Source organism: Artemia sp. Qi Xiang Cuo, chromosome 10 (assembly GCF_049724085.1).
Source record: "Artemia sp. Qi Xiang Cuo chromosome 10, ASM4972408v1, whole genome shotgun sequence".
Lineage (NCBI taxonomy): Eukaryota > Metazoa > Arthropoda > Branchiopoda > Anostraca > Artemiidae > Artemia > Artemia sp. Qi Xiang Cuo.
In genome coordinates, this window is record NC_142803.1 from 15642735 (window position 1) to 15661307 (window position 18573).

Here is an 18573-nt window from a genome sequence, read left to right on the forward strand (position 1 = left end):
TAGGACTCTAAGCTAAAACTCTAAACTCTAAACTATTACTAAACTAAACTTCAACTCTAACTAAAACTCTAAGCTATGACTCTAAGCTAAAACTCAAAACTCTTAACTAAAAATTAACTAAACTACAACTCTGACTAAACTTTAATATAAGGCTCTAAGATAAAAATATAAAAACTTAACTAATACTAAACTAAACTAGAACTCTAGCTAAAACTCTAAGCTAAGACTCTAAGCTAAAACTCCAAACTCTTAACTAAAACTAAACTTCAACTCTAGCTAAAAACTCTAAGCTGAGACTCTAGGCTAAAACTCTCAGATAAAACTCTTAACTAAAAATAAATTAAACTAGATCTCTAACTAAAAATCTAAGATAAGACTATTATGTATAACTAAAAACTCTTAAATATAAATTAACTAACCAATAATTTTAACAAAAATTATAGAATAAGACTCTAAGATAAAACTCTAAACTCTTAACTAAAAATAAAATGAACTAGAACTTTAACTAAAACTCTAAGCTAAGACTCTAAGATAAAACTCTAAACTCTTAACTGTAACTAAACCAAACTTCAACCATAACTAAAACTCTAATCTAAGACTCTAAGGTAAAACTCTAAACTCTTAACTAAAACTAAACTAAACTAGAACTCTAACGAAAACTCTAAGCTAAGACTCTAAGGTAAAACTCTAAACTTTTAATTAAAACTAAACTAAACTAAAACTCTAAGCTAAGACTCCAAGATAAAACTCAAATCTCTTAACTAAAACTAAACTAAACTAGAACTCTAACTAAACTCTAAGCTAAGACTCTAAGCTAAAACTCTTAACTAAAACTAAACTAAACTTTAACTCTAACTAAAACTCTAAGCTAAGACTCTAAGCAAAAACTCTAAACTCTTAACAAGAACTAAACTAAACTTCAACTCTAACTAAAATTCTAGGCCAAAACCCTAAGGTAAAACTCCAAACTCTTAACTAAAACTAACCTAAAATTCAACTCTATCAAAAACTCTAAGCTAAGCTAAAAACTCTAAACTCTTAACTAAAACTAAACTAAAGTAGAACTCTAAGTAAAACTCTAAGCTATGACTCTAAGGTAAAACTCTAAATTCTTAACTAAAACTAAACTAAACTAGAACTCTAACTAAATATCTAAGCTAAGACTTCAAGATAAAACTCTAAACTCATAACTAAAACTAAACTAAACTAGAACTCTAACTAAAACTCTAAGCTAAGACTCTAAGGTAAAACTCTAAACTCTTAACTATAACTAAACTAAACTTCAACCCTAACTAATACTCTAAGATATGACTCTAAGCTAAAACTCTTAAATCTTAACTAAAACTAAAGTAAACTAGAACAGTAACTTAAACTCTAAGCTAATACTTTAAGGTAAAACTCTTAACTAAAAATAAACTAAACTAGAACTCTAACTAAAACTCTAAGCTAAGACTCCAAGATATAACTCTAAACTCTTAATTATAGATATAATAAACAAGTGTTCTAATTAAAGCTCTAAGTTAATACTCAGAGGTAAAACTCTAAAATAAAACCAAACTAAACTGGTACTTAAACTAAAACTCTAGGCTAAGACTAAAAGCTAAAGCAGCAAACTCTTAACTAAAACTAAACTAAACAAGAACTTTAAGTAAAACTCCAAGCTAAGACTCTAAGCTAAAACTCTAAAATCTTAACTATAACTAAAATAAATTTCAACTCTAACTAAAACTCTAGGTTAAAACTCTAAGGTAAAACTAAATTCTTAACTAAAACTAAACTAAACTTCAACTCTATCGAAAACTCTAAGCTAAGACTCTAAGCTAAAAACTCTAAACTCTTAACTATAACTAAACTTCAACTCTAACTAAAACTCTAAGCTACGACTCTAAACTAAAACTCTAAACTCTTAACTATAACTAAACTTCAACTCTAACTAAACTCTAAGCTAAGACTCTAGGCTGAAACTCTTAGCTAAAACTGAACTAAACTAGAACTCTAACTAAAACTCTAAGCTAAGACTCTAGGCTAAAACTCTTAATTAAACTTCAACTCGAACTAAAACTATAAGCTAAGACTAAGATAAAACTCTAAACTAAAATTAAACTAAACTATAACTCTAACAAAAACTCTAAGTTAAGACTCTAAGCTAAAACTGTAAACTCTTAATTATCACTAAACTAAACTTCAACTCTATCTAAAACTCTAAGTTATGACTCTAAGCTAAAGCTCGAAACTCTTAACTATAACTAAACTAAACTAGAACTCTAACTAAACTCTAAGCTAGTACTCTTAGGTAAAACTCTAAACTCTTAACTTTAACTAAACTAAACTAGAACTCTAACTAAAACTCTATGCTATGACTCTAAGCTAAAACACTAAACTCTTAACTATAACTAAACTAAACTTCAACCCTAACTAAAACTCTAAGCTAAGACTCTAAGGTAAAACTCTAAACTCTTAACTAAAACTAAAACTAAACTAAACTAGAACTCTAACTAAAACTCTAAGCTAAGACTCCAAGATAAAACTCTAAACTCTTAACTAAAACGATACTAAACTAGAACTCTAACTAAAACTCTAAGCTAAGACTCCAAGGTAAAACTCTAAACTCTTAACTAAAAGAAAACTAAACTATAACTCTAACTAAAATTCTAAGCTACGATTCCAAACTATAACTCTAAACCCTTAACTATAAATAAACTAAACTTCAACTCTAACTAAAACTCTAAGCTAAGACTCTAAGGTAAAACTCTAAACTAAAACTAAACTAAACTAGAACTCTAATAAAAACTCTAAGCTAAGACTATAAGCTAAAACTCTAATCTCTTAACTATAGCTAAATTAAACTTCAACTCTAACTAAAAATCTAAGCTAACACTCTAGGCTAAAACTCTAAACTGTTAACTATAACAAAAATATACTTCAACTCTAATTAAAACTCTAAGCTAAGACTCTAAGCTAAAACTACATAGTAAAACTAAACCTAAACTTCAACTCCAACTAAAACTCTAAGCTATGACTCTAAGCTAAAACTCTAAACTCTTAACTATAACTAAACTATAACTCTAACTAAAACTCTAAGCTAAGACTCTAAGCTAAAACTCCGAACTCTTAACTATAAATAAACTAAACTTCAACTCTAACTAAAACTCTAAGCTAATACTATAATCTAAAACTATAAATTAAAACTAAAAATTAACGAAACTAGAACTCTAACTAAAACTCTAAGATATGACCCTAACCTAAAATCCTAAACTGCTAACTATAACTAAACTAAACTTCAAATCTAACTAAAACTCTAAGCTAAGAATCTAGGCTAAAACTCTGAACTCTTAACTAAACTAAACTAAACTTGAACTCTAACTAAAACTCTAAGCTAAGACTCTAGTCTAAAACTCTAAGTTCTTAACTATAACTATACTAAACTTAATTCTAACTAAAACTCTAAGCTAAAACTCTAAGCTAATACTATAAATTAAAACTAAACTAAACTTCAACTCCAACTAAAACTCTAAGGTAAAAATCTAAACTCTTAACTAAAACTAAACTAAACTAGAACTCTAACGAAAACTCTAAGCTAAGACTCTAAGGTAAAACTCTAAACTTTTAATTAAAACTAAACTAAACTAGAACTCTAAGCTATGACTCCAAGATAAAACTCTAAACTCTTAACTAAGACTATACTAAACTAGAACTCTAACTAAAACTCTAAGCTAAGACTCTAAGGTAAAACTCTTAACTCTTAACTAAAACTAAACTAGAACTCTAACTAAAGCTCTAAGATAAGACTCCAAGCTAAAATTCTAAACTCTTAACTATAACTAAACTAAACTAGAACTCTAAGTAAAGTTCTAAGCTAAGACTCTAAGCAAAAACTCTAAACTCTTAACTAAAAATAAACTAAACTTCAACTCTAACTAAAATTCTAGGCCAAAACCCTAAGGTAAAACTCCAAACTCTTAACTAAAACTAACCTAAACTTCAACTCTATCAAAAACTCTAAGCTAAGCTAAAAACTCTAAACTCTTAACTAAAACTAAACTAAAGTAGAACTCTAAATAAAACTCTAAGCTAAGACTCTAAACCAAAACTCTAAACTCTTAACTATAACTAAACTCTAAGCTAAGACTCTAGGCTAAAACACTAAACTCTTAACTATATCTGAACTAAAATTAAACTCTAACTAAAATTCTAAGCTAAGACTGTAAGGTAAAACTCTAAACTAAAACTAAAATAAACTAGAACTCTAACAAAACTCTAAGCTAAGACTCTAAGCCAAAACTCTTAACTATAACTAAACTAAACTTCAACTCTAAGTAAAACTCTAAGCTATGACTCTAAGCTAAAACTCTTAACTATAACTAAACTTCAACTGTAACTAAACTCTAAGCTAAGACTCTAGGCTAAAACTCTTAAATAAATCTAAACCAAACTAGATCTCTAAGTAAAACTCTAAGCTAAGACTCTAAGCTAAAACTCTAAACTATTAACTATAACTAAACTAAACTGGAACTCTAACTAAACTCTAAGCTAAGACTCTAAGCTAAAACTCTAAACCCTTAACTAAAACTATACTAAACTAGAACTCTAACGAAAACTCAAAGCTAAAACTCTAAGCTAAAACTCTAAACTCTTAACTATAACTAAACTTCAACTCTAACTAAAACTCTAAGCTAAAACTCTAGGCTTAAACTCCATGCTCTTAACTAAAAATAAACTAAACTCTAAATAAAACTCTAAGCTAGGACTCTAAGGTAAAACTCTAAATTCTTAACTAAAACTAAACTAAACTAGAACTAACTAAAACTCTAAGCTAAGACTTCAAGATAAAACTCTAAACTCATAACTAAAACTAAACTAAACTAGAACTCTAACTAAAAATCTAAGCTAAGACTCTAAGGTAAAATTTTAAACTCTTAACTAAAACTAAACTAAATTTTAACACTAACTAATACTCTAAGCTATGACTCTAAGCTAAAACTCTAAACTCTTAACTAAAACTAAACTAAACTAGAACTCTAACTAAAACTCCAAGCTAAGACTTAAGGTAAAACTCTTAACTAAAATTAATTTAAACTAGAACTCTAACTAAAACTCTAAGCTAAGACTCCAAGATATAACTCTAAACTCTTAACTAAAACTAAACTAAACTAGAAATCTAACTAGAACTCTAAGCTAAGATATAAGTTAAAACTCTAAACTCTTAACTATAACTCAACTAAACTAGAACTCTAACTAAAATTCTAAGCTAAGACTCCAAGCTAAAACTCTAAACTCTTAACTAAAACTAAACTAAACAAGAACTTTAAGTAAAACTCCAAGCTAAGACTCTAAGCTAAAACTCTAAAATCTTAACTATAACTAAAATAAATTTCAACTCTAACTAAAACTCTAGGTTAAAACTCTAAGGTAAAACTAAACTCTTAACTAAAACTAAACTAAACTTCAACTCTATCGAAAACTCTAAGCTATGACTCTAAGCTAAAAACTCTAAACTCTTAACTATAACTAAACTAAACTTCAACTCTAACTAAACTCTAAGCTAAGACTGTAGGCTAAAACTCTTAACTAAAACTAAACTAAACTAGAACTCTAACTAAAACTCTAAGCTAAGACTCTAGGCTAAAACTCTTAATTAAACTTCAAATCGAACTAAAACTCTAAGCTAAGACTAAGATAAAACTCTAAACTAAAATTAAACTAAACTAGAACTCTAAAAAACACTCTAAGTTAAGACTCTAAGCTAAAACTCTAAACTCTTAATTATAACTAAACTAAACTTCAACTCTATCTAAAACTCTAAGCTATGACTCTAAGCTAAAACTCTAATCTCTTAACTATAACTAAACTAAACTAGAACTCTAACTAAACTCTAAGCTAAGACTCTAAGGTAAAACTCTAAACTCTTAACTTTAACTAAACTAAACTAGAACTCTAACTAAAACTCTATGCTAAGACTCTAAGGTAAAACTCTAAACTCTTAACTATAACTAAACTAAACTTCAACCCTAACTAAAACTCTAAGCTAAGACTCTAAGGTAAAACTATACTCTTAACTAAAACTAAACTAAACTAGAACTCTAACTAAAACTCTAAGATATGACTCTAAGCTAAAAGTTTAAATTATTAAAAAAAACGAATATAAACTAGAACTCTAACTAAAACTCTAAGCTAAGACTCCAAGATAAAACTCTAAACTCTTAACTAAAACTAAACTAAACTAAAACTCTAACTAAAACTCTAAGCTAAGACTCTAAGGTAAAACTCTAAACTCTTAACTATTACTAAACTAAACTATAACTCTAAATAAAATTCTAAGCTACGATTCCAAACTATAACTCTAAACCATTAAATATAAATAAACTAAACTTCAACTCTAACTAAAACTCTAAGCTAAGACTCTAAGGTAAAACTCTAAACTAAAACTAAACTAAACTAGAACTCTAATAAAAACTCTAAGCTATGACTATAAGCTAAAACTCTAAACTCTTAACTATAACTAAACTATATTTCAACTCTAACTAAAACTCTAAGCTAAGACTCTAGGCTAAAAACTATAAACTCTTAACTATAACTAAAATAAACTTCAACTCTAACTAAAACTCTAAGCTAAGACTCTAAGCTAAAACTACATAGTAAAACTAAACTAAACTTCAACTCCAACTAAAACTCTAAGCTATGACTCTAAGCTAAAACTCTAAACTCTTAACTATAACTAAACTAGAACTCTAAGCTAACACTCAAATCTGAAACTTCAAACTCTTAACTATAGCTAAACTAAACTAGAACTCTGACTAAAACTCTAAGCTAAGACTCTAAGGTAAAACTCAAAACTCTTAACTATAACTAAACAAAACTTCAACTCTAACTAAAACTCTAAGATAAGACTATAATCTAAAACTATAAAGTAAAACTAAAAATTAAAGAAACTAGAAATCTAACTAAAACTCTAAGCTATGACACTAAGCTAAAACTCTAAACTATTAACTATAACTAAACTAAACTTCAACTCTAACTAAAACTATAAGCTAAGACTCTAAACCAAAACTCTAAACTCTTAACTATAACTAAACTCTAAGATAAAACTCTAGGCTAAAATTCTTAACTAAAACTAAACTAAACTAGAACTCCAACTAAAACTATACGCTAAGACTATAGGCTAAAACAATAAACTCTTAACTATATCTGAACTAAAATTAAACTATAACAAAAATTCTAAGCTAAGACTGTAAGGTAAAACTCTAAACTAAAACTAAAATAAACTAGAACTCTAACAAAAACTCTAAGCTAAGACTCTAAGCCAAAACTCTTAAATATAACTAAACTAAACTTCAACTCTAAGTAAAACTCTAAGCTAAGACTCTAAGCTAAAACTCTTAACTATAACTAAACTTCAACTCTAACTAAACTCTAAGCTAAGACTCTAGGCTAAAACTCTTAACTAAATCTAAACTAAACTAGAACTCTAACTTAAACTGTAAGCTAATACTCTAAGCTAAAACTCTAAACTATTAACTATAACTAAACCAAACTGGAACTCTAACTAAACTCTGAGCTAAGACTCTAAGCTAAAACTCTAAACCCTTAACTGAAACTAAACTAAACTAGAACTCCAACTAAAACACTAAGCTTAGACTCTAAGCTAAAACACTAAACTCTTAATTATAACTAAACTTCAACTCTAACTAAAACTCTAAGCTAAGACTCTAGGCTAAAACTCCAATCTCTTAACTAAAAATAAACTAGAACTCTAAATAAAACTCTAAGCTAGGACTCCAAGCTAAAACTATAAATTCTTAACTAAAACTAAACTAGACTAGAGCTCTAACTAAAACTCTAAGCTAATACTTCAAGATAAAACTCTAAACTCTTAACTAAAACTAAACTAAACTAGAACTCTAACTAAAACTCTATGCTAAGACTCTAAGTTAAAACTCTAAACTCTTAACTATAACTAAACTAAACTTCAACACTAACTAATACTCTAAGCTATGACTCTAAGCTAAAACTCTAAACTCTTAACTAAAACTAAACTAAACTAGAACTCTAAATTAAACTCTAAGCTAATACTTAAAGGTAAAACTCCTAAATAAAAATAAACTAAACTAGAACTCTAACTAAAACTCTAAGCTAAGACTTAAAGATAAAACTATAAACTCTTAACCAAAACTAAACTAAACAAAAACTCTAACTAAAACTCTAAGCTAAGACTCTAAGGTAAAAGCCTAAACTCTTAACTAAAACTCAACTAAACTATAACTCTAACTAAAACTCTAAGCTAAGACTCCAAGCTAAAACGCTAAACCCTTAACTAAAACAAAACAAGAACTTTAAGTAAAACTTAAAGCTAAGACTTTAAGCTAAAACTCTAAAATGTTAACTATAACTAAAATAAATTTCAACTCTAACTAAAACTCTAGGTTAAAACTCTAAGGTAAAACTAAACTCTTAACTAAAACTAAACTAAACTTCAACTCTATCGAAAACTCTAAGCTATAACTGTAGTCTAAAACTAAAGATCCTTAGCTGAAATTTAGCTAAACTACAAGTTATCCTATAGCTTTAAACTAAGACTCTAATTTAAGATTTCAAATTCTAGAGTATCACTAAACTTCAAATCTAACAAAATTTTCAGTTAAGACTCTGCGCTGTAACTCTTAACTAAAATTCAAATCGAACTAAAACTCTAAGCTAAGACTAAGATAAAACTCTAAACTAAAATTAAACTAAACTAGAACTCTAAAAAACTCTAAGTTAAGACTTTAAGCTAAAACTCTAAACTCTTAATTATCACTAAACTAAACTTCAACTCTATCTAAAACTCTAAGCTAAGACTCTAAGCTAAAACTCTAAACTCTTAACTATAACAAAACTAAACTAGAACTCTAACTAAACTCTAAGCTAGGACTCTAAGGTAAAACTCTAAACTCTTAACTTTAACTAAACTAAACTAGAACTCTAACTAAAACTCTATGCTAAGACTCTAAGGTAAAACTCTAAACTCTTAACTATAACTAAACTAAACTTCAACCCTAACTAAAACTCTAAGCTAAGACTCTAAGGTAAAACTAAACTCTTAACTAAAACTAAACTAAACTAGAACTCTAACTAAAACTCTAATCTATGACTCTAAGGTAAAAGTCTAAACTATGAACTAAAACTAAACTAAACTAAAACTCTGACTAAAACTCTAAGCTAAGATTCCAAGGTAAAACTATAGATTCTTAACTAAAACTAAACTAAACTATAACTCTAACTAAAACTCTAAGCTATGATTCCAAACTATAACTCTAAACCCTTAACTATAACTAAATTAAACTTCAACTCTAACTAAAACTCTAATCTACGACTCTAAGGTAAAACTCTAAACTAAAACTAAACTAAACTAGAACTCTAATAATAACTCTAAGCTATGACTATAAGCTAAAGCTCTAAACTCTTAACTAAAACTAAATTATACTTCAACTCCAACTTAAACTCTAAGCTAAGACTCTAGGATAAGACTCTAAACTCTTAACTATAACAAAACTAAACTTCAACTCTAAATAAAACTCTAAGCTAAGATTCCAAGCTAAAACTATATAGTAAAACTAAACTAAACTTAAAATCCAACTAAAACTCTAAGCTATGACTCTAATCTAAAACTCTAAACTCTTAACTATAACTAAACTAGAACTCTAACTAAAACTCTAAGCTAACACTCAAAGCTAAAACTTCAAACTCTTAACTATATCTAAACTAAACAAGAACTCTGACTAAAACTCTAAGCTAAGACTCTAGGCTAAAACTCCGAACCCTTAACTATAACTAAACTAAACTTCAACTCTAACTAAAACTCTAAGCTAAGAATCTAATCTAAAACTATATAGTAAAACTAAAACTTAACGAAACTAGAACTCTAACTAAAACTCTAAGCTATGACCCTAACGTAAAACCCTAAACTCTTAACGATAAATAAACTAAACGTAAACTCTAAATAAAACTATAATATAAGACTTAAAGCTAAAGGCTCTAATCGATTAACTATTAATATATTAAAATTCAACTCTATTTAAAATTATAAGCTAAGACTCTAAGCTAAAACTCTTAACTATAACTAAACTAAACTACAACTCTAACTAAAACTCTAAGCTAAGACTCTAATGAAAAACTATATAGTAAAACTAAACTAAACTAAACTTCAACTCCAACTTAAACTCTAAGCTATGACTCTAAGCTAAAACTTTAAACTCTTAACTATAACTAAACTAAAACTCTAAGCTAACACTCAAAGCTAAACCTTCAAACTCTTAACTATAGCTAAACTAAACTAGAACTCTAACTAAAACTCTAAGCTAAGACTCTAGGGTAAAACTCCAAACTCTTAACTACAACTAAACTAAACTTCAACTCTATCTAAAACTCTAAAGTAAGACTATAAGCTAAAACTCTAAACTCTTAACAATAAATAAACTAAACTAGAACTCTAACTAAACTCTAAGCTAAGACTCTAAGGTAAAACTCTAAACTCTTAACTTTAACTAAACTAAACTAGAACTCTAACTAAAACTCTATGCTAAGACTCTAAGGTAAAACTCTAAACTCTTAACCATAACTAAACTAAACTTCAACTCTAACTAAAACTCTAAGCTAAGACTCTAAGTTAAAACTATACTCTTCACTAAAACTAGACTAAACTAGAACTCTAACTAAAACTACAAGCTAAGACTCTAAGGTAATAATCTAAAGTCTTAACTAAAAACTAAACTAAACTAGAATTCTAGCTAAAACTCTAAGCTAAAACTCCAAGATAAAACTCTAAACTCTTAACTAAAACGATACTAAACTAGAACTCTAACTAAAACTCTAAGCTAAGACTCTAAGGTAAAACTCTAAACTCTTAACTAAAAGTAAACTAAACTATAACTCTAAATAAAATTCTAATCTACGATTCCAAACTATAACTCTAAACCCTTAAATATAAATAAACTAAACTTCAACTCTAACTAAAACTCTAAGCTAAGACTCTAAGGTAAAACTCTAAACTAAAACTAAAATAAACTAGAACTCTAATAAAAACTCTAAGCTATGACTCTAAGCTAAAACTCTAAACTCTTAACTATAACTAAACTAAACTTCAGCTCCAATTAAAGCTCTAAGCTAAGACTCTAATATAAGACTCTAAATTATTAACTATAAATAAAATAAACTTCAACTCTAACTAAAACTCTAAAATAAGACTATAAGATAAAACTATAAAGTAAAACTAAACTAAACTTCAACTCCAACTAAAACTCTAAGCTATGACTCTAAGCTAAAACTCTAAACTCTTAACTATAACTAAACTAGAACTCTAACTAAAACTCTAAGCTAACACTCAAAGCTAAAAAACTATTAACTATAACTAAATTTAACTACAAAACTAAATAACACTCTAAGATAAGACTCAAGGCTAAAACTACAAACTCTTATCTATAACATAACAAAATTTAAACTCGAAAAAAAACTCTAAGCTAATACTCTAATCTAAAACTATAAAGTAAAAATAAACCTAAAATAAACTAGAACTCCAACTAAAACTCTAAGCTATGACCCTAAGCTAAAACTCTAAACTGTTAATTAAAAGTAAACTAAACTTCAACTCTAGCTTAAACTTTAAGATAAGACTCTAAGCTAAAACTCTAATCTCTTAACTATAATTAAACTAAACTTCAACTCCAACTAAAACTACAAGATAAAACTATAAGCAAAAACTATATAGTAAAACTAAACTAAACTTCAACTCCAACTAAAACTCTAAGCTAAAAATCTAAACTTTTAACTATAACTAAACTAAACTAGAACTCTAACTAAAACTCTAAGCTAAGAGTCAAAGCTAAAACTTTAAACTCTTAACTATAGCTAAACTAAACTAGAACTCTAACTAAAACTCTAAGCTACGACTCTAGGCTAAAACTCTAAACTCTTAACTATAGCTAAACTAAACTTCAACTCTAACTAAAACTCTAAGCTAAGACTCAAAGCTAAAACTTCAAACTCTTAACTATAGCTAAACTAACCTAGAACTCTAACTAAAACTCTAAGCTATGACCCTAAGCTAAAACTCTAAACTCTTAACTATAACTAAACTAAACTAGAATTCTAACTAAACTCTAAGCTAAGACTCTAAGGTAAAACTCTTAACTATAACTAAACTAAACTACAACTCTAACAAAAACTCTAAGCTATGACTCTAAGCTAAAAATTCTAAATTCTTAACTATAACTAAACTAAACTTAAACTCTAACTAAAACCGTAAGCTAAGACTCTAAGGTAAAACTCTAAACTCTTAACTAAAACTAAAGTAAACTAGATCTATAACAAAAAATCTAAGCTAAGACTCTAAGCTAAAACTCTAAACTCTTAACTATTACTAAACTAAACTTCAACTCTAACTAAAACTCTAAGCTAAGACTCTAGGCTAAAAATCTAAGCTAAAACTCTTAACTAAAACTAAACTAGAACTCTAACAAAAACTCTAAGCTAAGACTCTAAGGTAAAACTTTAAACTCTTAACTATAACTAAACTTAACTTCAACTCCAAATAAAACTAAGCTAAGACTCTAGGCTAAAACTCTATGCTAATGGGTTAAAGAAAAAAGCGGAAAAATGTTGGATAAATTATAAGTCTAAAAAAATTAGTCCGAAAAAATCAAAAAAATTAAAAAAGGGAGGATATAAGACCCATATATACCCCTAGGGCATAATTTACAACGCCTGCCCCCGGGACCTGGGGGGTTGTGTCGACGCCGGATTTTTTTGTTATATGATCTATGAACTATTTGTAACAAAATAGCTATCTTAAAATTTTTATTGGATACTTTTGGGGAAAATGGGTTTGGGGAGGGGGACGCTGGTTACCCTCCAATATCTTTTGACGCTTAAGAAGTGAACTTGAAATTTCAACTTCCAATCTAATGAGCCCTCTCTGAAGTTTATACGAGCATTCCTTCCAAAAGAACCATATATACACCAAGGGCATAACTTTTAACCCTTGCCCCTGAAGACTGTGGGGGGAGTGTCTTGCTAAAATATAAAATTCCAAGAACTTTTAACTACGTTGAACAAAATGGCTATATCAAAATTTTGATTGGATGTGTTTGGGGAAATAGTGGGTGTGGAAGGGGTGTCAGTTGCCTTAGAATCCCTTTCTACTATTAAAAAGGGCACTAGTGATTTAAATTTCCAATCGAATGAGGCCTTTCTGAACTTTCTACGACAACGCTGTCTATACAAAACCTTATATGCCCCCAAGGCGTAACCTACAACCCTTGCCCTGAGGGCTATTGGGGGTTCCCATTCTCAAAGACATAATTTCCAGAACTTAAAACTACGTTGAATAAAATGGCTGTCTCGAAATTTTGATTGGATGTGTTTGGAGAAAAGGTGGGCATGAGGAGGGGGTTAGTTACCCTCCATTAAGTTTTGACTATTAAAAAGGGCACTAGCCCTTTGAATTTCCAATCGTATGAGCCTTTTTTGAAGTTTCTACGACAACCCCTTCTATAAAAACCTTATATGCCCCCAGGGCATAACTTACAACCCTGGCCCTGAAGGCTGTGGGAGAGTGTCCTCCTCGAAAACATAATTTCTATCTGGGAATCAACAACACTGAAGAAAATGGCTATCTCAAAGTTTTAATTGGATGTGTTTTGGGAAATGGTTGGTTTGGAAGGGGTGTTAGTTGGCTTTCAATCACTTTCGACTATTAAAAAGGGCTCATGCCACTCCAATTTCCAATTGAATGAGCCCTTTTTGAAGTTTCTATGACAACTTCTTCGATACGAAGTGCCCTGCTCTAAATCAAAAAATAATAAATAATATATCGCGCCAACATCGTTCTTAAACGCCCTGTGGCGTAACTTAAAACCCTTGCCCTGAGGGTTGTGGGGGAGTTTTCTCCTCAAAAACATATTTTCTATCTGGAAATCAACTCCGCTGAACAAAATGGCTATCTCGAAATTTTGTATTGGATGTGTTTGGGGGAATGAGGGGCGGGGCGGGCGGGCTAAGTGCTCTCCACTTACTTTCGACTATTAAAAAGGGCCCTAGAACTCTCGATTCTCAATCGAATGAGCCACTTTTGAAGTTTCTGTGACGAAGTCTTCCATATCTAGTGCATCTGGGAAAAAAATAATAATAAAACATTGGAGCCGTTTGGCCCTTACTATAGGCAACGCTTTATCATTGCCTCTGATTTTTGGGACACCATCGCTTTTCTTCTGACCGCTTATGGCTTTGCCCCTCTTTTTCATTTTTGATTCGCTCACTTTCTTGGTGTCGTATGTCTTCTAACCGCATTTGTCTCAGCTTTTTCATTTTTGATTTGCTCACTTTCTCGGTGTCTTATGTCTTCTAACCGCGTTTGTCTCCGCTCTTCATGTTTATTTTTAATACGTTCTAATTGTCATTTTCGGATATCTTCTAACCGGCCGGCCTTTGCTCTTCATTTTCATTTTTGACACGTAGTTGGATTTTGATTACTTCAGACAATTTAGCAATGGCCTTTGCTTTAGATATCTGTATTGGTATTGTCCAGGTTGTAAAATTTCACATCTTATCACGTTTGATTGTTCAGGTGTTAGTAATCATTTATAGTAGCTGCAACTGCAAATTTTTGTTTTTGGGGCCTTTCAACAGATATTACATTATATAAATAACTGTTGCGTTTGAAACTCTACAATCTTATTTATACTATGCCTGACATCATATAAGAAAATGCTTATATTATTCAATACATGAAGTCATAAGAAATGCTTATGTGATGTTCTAACATATTACATGACGTCATTTGCAAAAAAATAATTAAGGCTCTTAACGATTTTTCTCAGACTTATGACCTATCTAGATATTTTCTTATGCAAGAATATCTCAAGATACAAATTTTCATTTTCCTTTTTCATACACTCTAATTCTAGTTTTCGTTTATCTTCAAACCGCGCGTGTCTTTGCTTTTCATTTTCATTTTTCATGCTCTGTAATTCTCGTTTTCGTTTATCTTCTAACTACGCGTGTCTTTGCTGTTTATTTGTAATTTTGATTACTTCAGATACTTTAGCAAATACTTTTTCTTTAGCTGCCCATATTGGTTTTTCTGCCACTTTTGATCCAGGTTGTCAATTTTCCCATCTTATTACTTTCGATATCTTAGGTGTTAGTTCCAGAGAATCATCATTTATAGAAACTGCAACTGCAAATTTTCAACTTTTGGGTCTTCCCTTAGACATGGTTTTGGATAAATAAAAGATTGTTTTAGAGGAATAACTGCCTACATTTTGAAATCTACGGGGCTATATAAGAAGAATGACGTCATAAAAGTAATTGGAACTGCAAATTTACGTTTTTGGGGTTTTCCTTTAGACATGGTTTTCGATAAATAACTGATTGTGTTAGATGAATAACTGGCTACATTTTGAAATTTACTTGGTTATATAAGAGGAATGACGTCATAAAATAGTTTTCATCCCACTACTTACATGACGTCATTGTATTTTTTAGTGCTCAACGTCATGGTAATTTTTACTGCATGACGTCATTTGCAAAAAACCAAAATTAAGGTTCTTAATGATTTTTCTCGGACATCTGACCTATCTAGGTCTTTTTTATGCGAGAATATCCCAAGATACCAATTTTCCCGAAAAATATGCAGCCGTTTTTGAGAAAAAATACATCAATACATACACAATTATTACTCACATATAAAAATATCATATATACATATATATATATATATATATATATATATATATTATATATATATATATATATATATATATATATATATATATATATATATATATATATATATATATATATATATATATATATATATATATATATATATATATATATATATATATATATATATATATGTGTGTGTGTGTATGATTTTAAGTATTTTATTATTATTCATATGTATTTTATTAATGATTTAAAATCAATATTATTATCAGGTATTAAACTTACATTGGACTTTAAGCACCATCCGTTGACTAACCATGGGGGGTACACCATTCGAAGCTATACACAAAAAAGCACCCATATGAAGTCGGCTAACTTTTTGGATCGTTAAAGACTCGCCATCTATTGAGGTAACTGTAATACAAATTAAGTTATTGATAGTTGTCAGATTGATTGAAGCTCACAATTTTTTTTTAGTAAAAAGGGGATTTGTGATTATAATTTTTTAAGAGATGATACAATTTGTATTTTTTAGGTCTGTTTTACTTTTGACGTCAAATACAGATACTCTCAAAATGCTAGGCCTAATTTGGAGTTTAGAACTTTCTATTTTTTAAATAAAAGAAAGGAACTCATACCGAATTTCAATTGGAATTTTTGTAAAATTTCAAGAATTCAATAAATTTTAAGACAGATTGACCAGTCCCTAACAATAAAAAAAAGGTTTGTGTAAGGAGAACATCCATAAAAATTAAAGATGTATGCCCTGGCTCAATCATTTCAGAGCTTTACTACTTAGTCACTTAAAAACCTACTTTCTTAGGACCTAATGGAGAGCTTATTTTCTTAAAAAGCCGCAATTTAGCATATGACAATCGCGCAAAGCAGCAACTTTGTAGTAATTTTCAAGCCATTCTTATTTGTCCTAAAACTACTAAATTTTCAGCTCTGTTTTTATTTGAGTTTGAATAAATGCCATTATAAACCATTATTTACATAGATTTCAATAACGTTGGATAGTTATTCTTGCAAAATTTCTCAAGGAATTACTCTCATATTTCAAAAAAAGAACCTTAAATTGAAATAAATCCAGAGTTTTTGAAAAGAGTAAAAAACTAAATATCTTAAGAGATCTAAAATCTACCCTTGAAAAAATTGTCTATTGCTCACAGGATTCATATGTTTAGTCAATTTATCTAAAAATTTTCGCAAGAGCACATACAAACGAGCACAGACATCTATGCAAATTAGATCATCTTTGATGCTGTCGGACTTTCAAAATACTTCTCTTGGCTATTAATTATAAGCTGTTAATTATAATACCGAAACTCTAAAAAACAGAATTTTGATACCAATAGATACATCAAAAGAATCAAATTTTAATTCTAATTTCTAATATATAAGTTTCATCAAGTTTAATATCACCCATCAAAAGTTACGCGCCTGAGAAAATTTGGCAGATTTTCGAAAAAAGGGGGAAAGACCCTCTAAAAGCTATAGAACCTTAATGAAAATCACACTATCATATTCAGCGTATCAGAGAACCCTACTTTAGAGGTTTCAAGCTTCTATCTACAAAAATGTGGAATTTTCCATTTTTTGCCAGAAGAAAGATCACGGATGCGTTTTTATTTGTTTTTTTTTTTTTCCCAGGGGTAATCGTATTGACCCAGTGGTCCTAGAATATCGTAGGAGGGTTCATTGGAACGGAAAATAAAAGTTCTTGTGCCCTTTTTAAGTGACAAAAAAAATGGAGGGCAACTAGTTCCCCTCCCACGCTCATTTTTTTCTCAAAGTCACCCAATTAAAACTTTGAGCGTAGAGCGTAAAGAGCGAGGTGTTGAGGAGGGGAAAGCCCCTCTCATATACGGAATAATTTCTGTTCGTTTTAAGTTTTAATGTCGCTCCTTACTTTCAGTTTAAAAAACTTGTTTTTTTTATTTAATCTAAGTAAGAAGCAATTTGGCCCAATGGTAACCAAAACTAAAAAAAGGAATTATGATAACAGTTATTATCATAAAAACAATTAGCTTTTTATGATGATTAATTAGAAAAACTTTTTCCACAAAATAATTTTTTTCAAAACAAAAGTAAAGAACTCGATTAAGCCAAAAATGAACAAAAATAAAAAAATCAAATAATCTACCAGGCATACAACTACCACAAATCAGTATCAATAAATAAATAAAACCCAAAACAAACATAAATTAAAATAAACAACAGAGTCAAATTCAAAACGAGCAGAAATTAATATGAGTAGGGTTCTAAACCCCTTTGTTATCTAAAAGCCAGAATATAATTTGTACTTTACTGAAAAAAAATCAAATGAATTTACTAAGAAAAAAGGGGCATTGTCAGTTTAATATACATATTCTGATATTTATTGCTTAAAATCTTAGTTAATTTTTGACTTCCTAAAGCTATAAAACTGAAAACATTTATTTATATATTTTTTCAGTAAAGTACAAATTATATTCTGGCTTTTAGAAAGCATAGGGGCTTAGAACCCTAGTCATATTAATTTCTGCTCGTTTTGAGTTTGACTCCGTTGTTTATTTTAATTTCGGTTTTAATTTATTTATTTATACTAATTTGTGGTAGTTGTATGCTTGCTAGATTATTTGATTCTATTTTTGTTCATTTTTGGTGTAATGGAGTTCTTTAATTTTTATTTGAAAAACTTATTTACCGGATTTTTTTTTTAATTGTTTCTGTTCGTTTTATATTGGCATAGTCTTTTCATTGGCATAGTCTAAGTAAAGAACGATGTGGGTACAATATGTTTTTTTTTCTCCACCCGGGAACTTCGTATCGAAGAAGTTCGAAATTTCGAAAAGGGCTCATTTGATTGAAAATTGGAGAGGCTAGTAACCT

At 29.1% G+C, this 18573-nt stretch overlaps 1 protein-coding gene across 1 annotated transcript in view; it reads right to left on the bottom strand.

The window, feature by feature from the left end:
- Nucleotides 1-18573, bottom strand: part of LOC148947508 (lachesin-like) — a 113026-nt gene that overhangs the window by 37449 nt on the left and 57004 nt on the right. The window contains exon 5 of the mRNA XM_089095873.1: nt 15985-16113. Within this exon, the coding sequence (XP_088951999.1) occupies nt 15985-16113 (129 nt within the window). The remainder of the gene's footprint in view (nt 1-15984; nt 16114-18573) is intronic.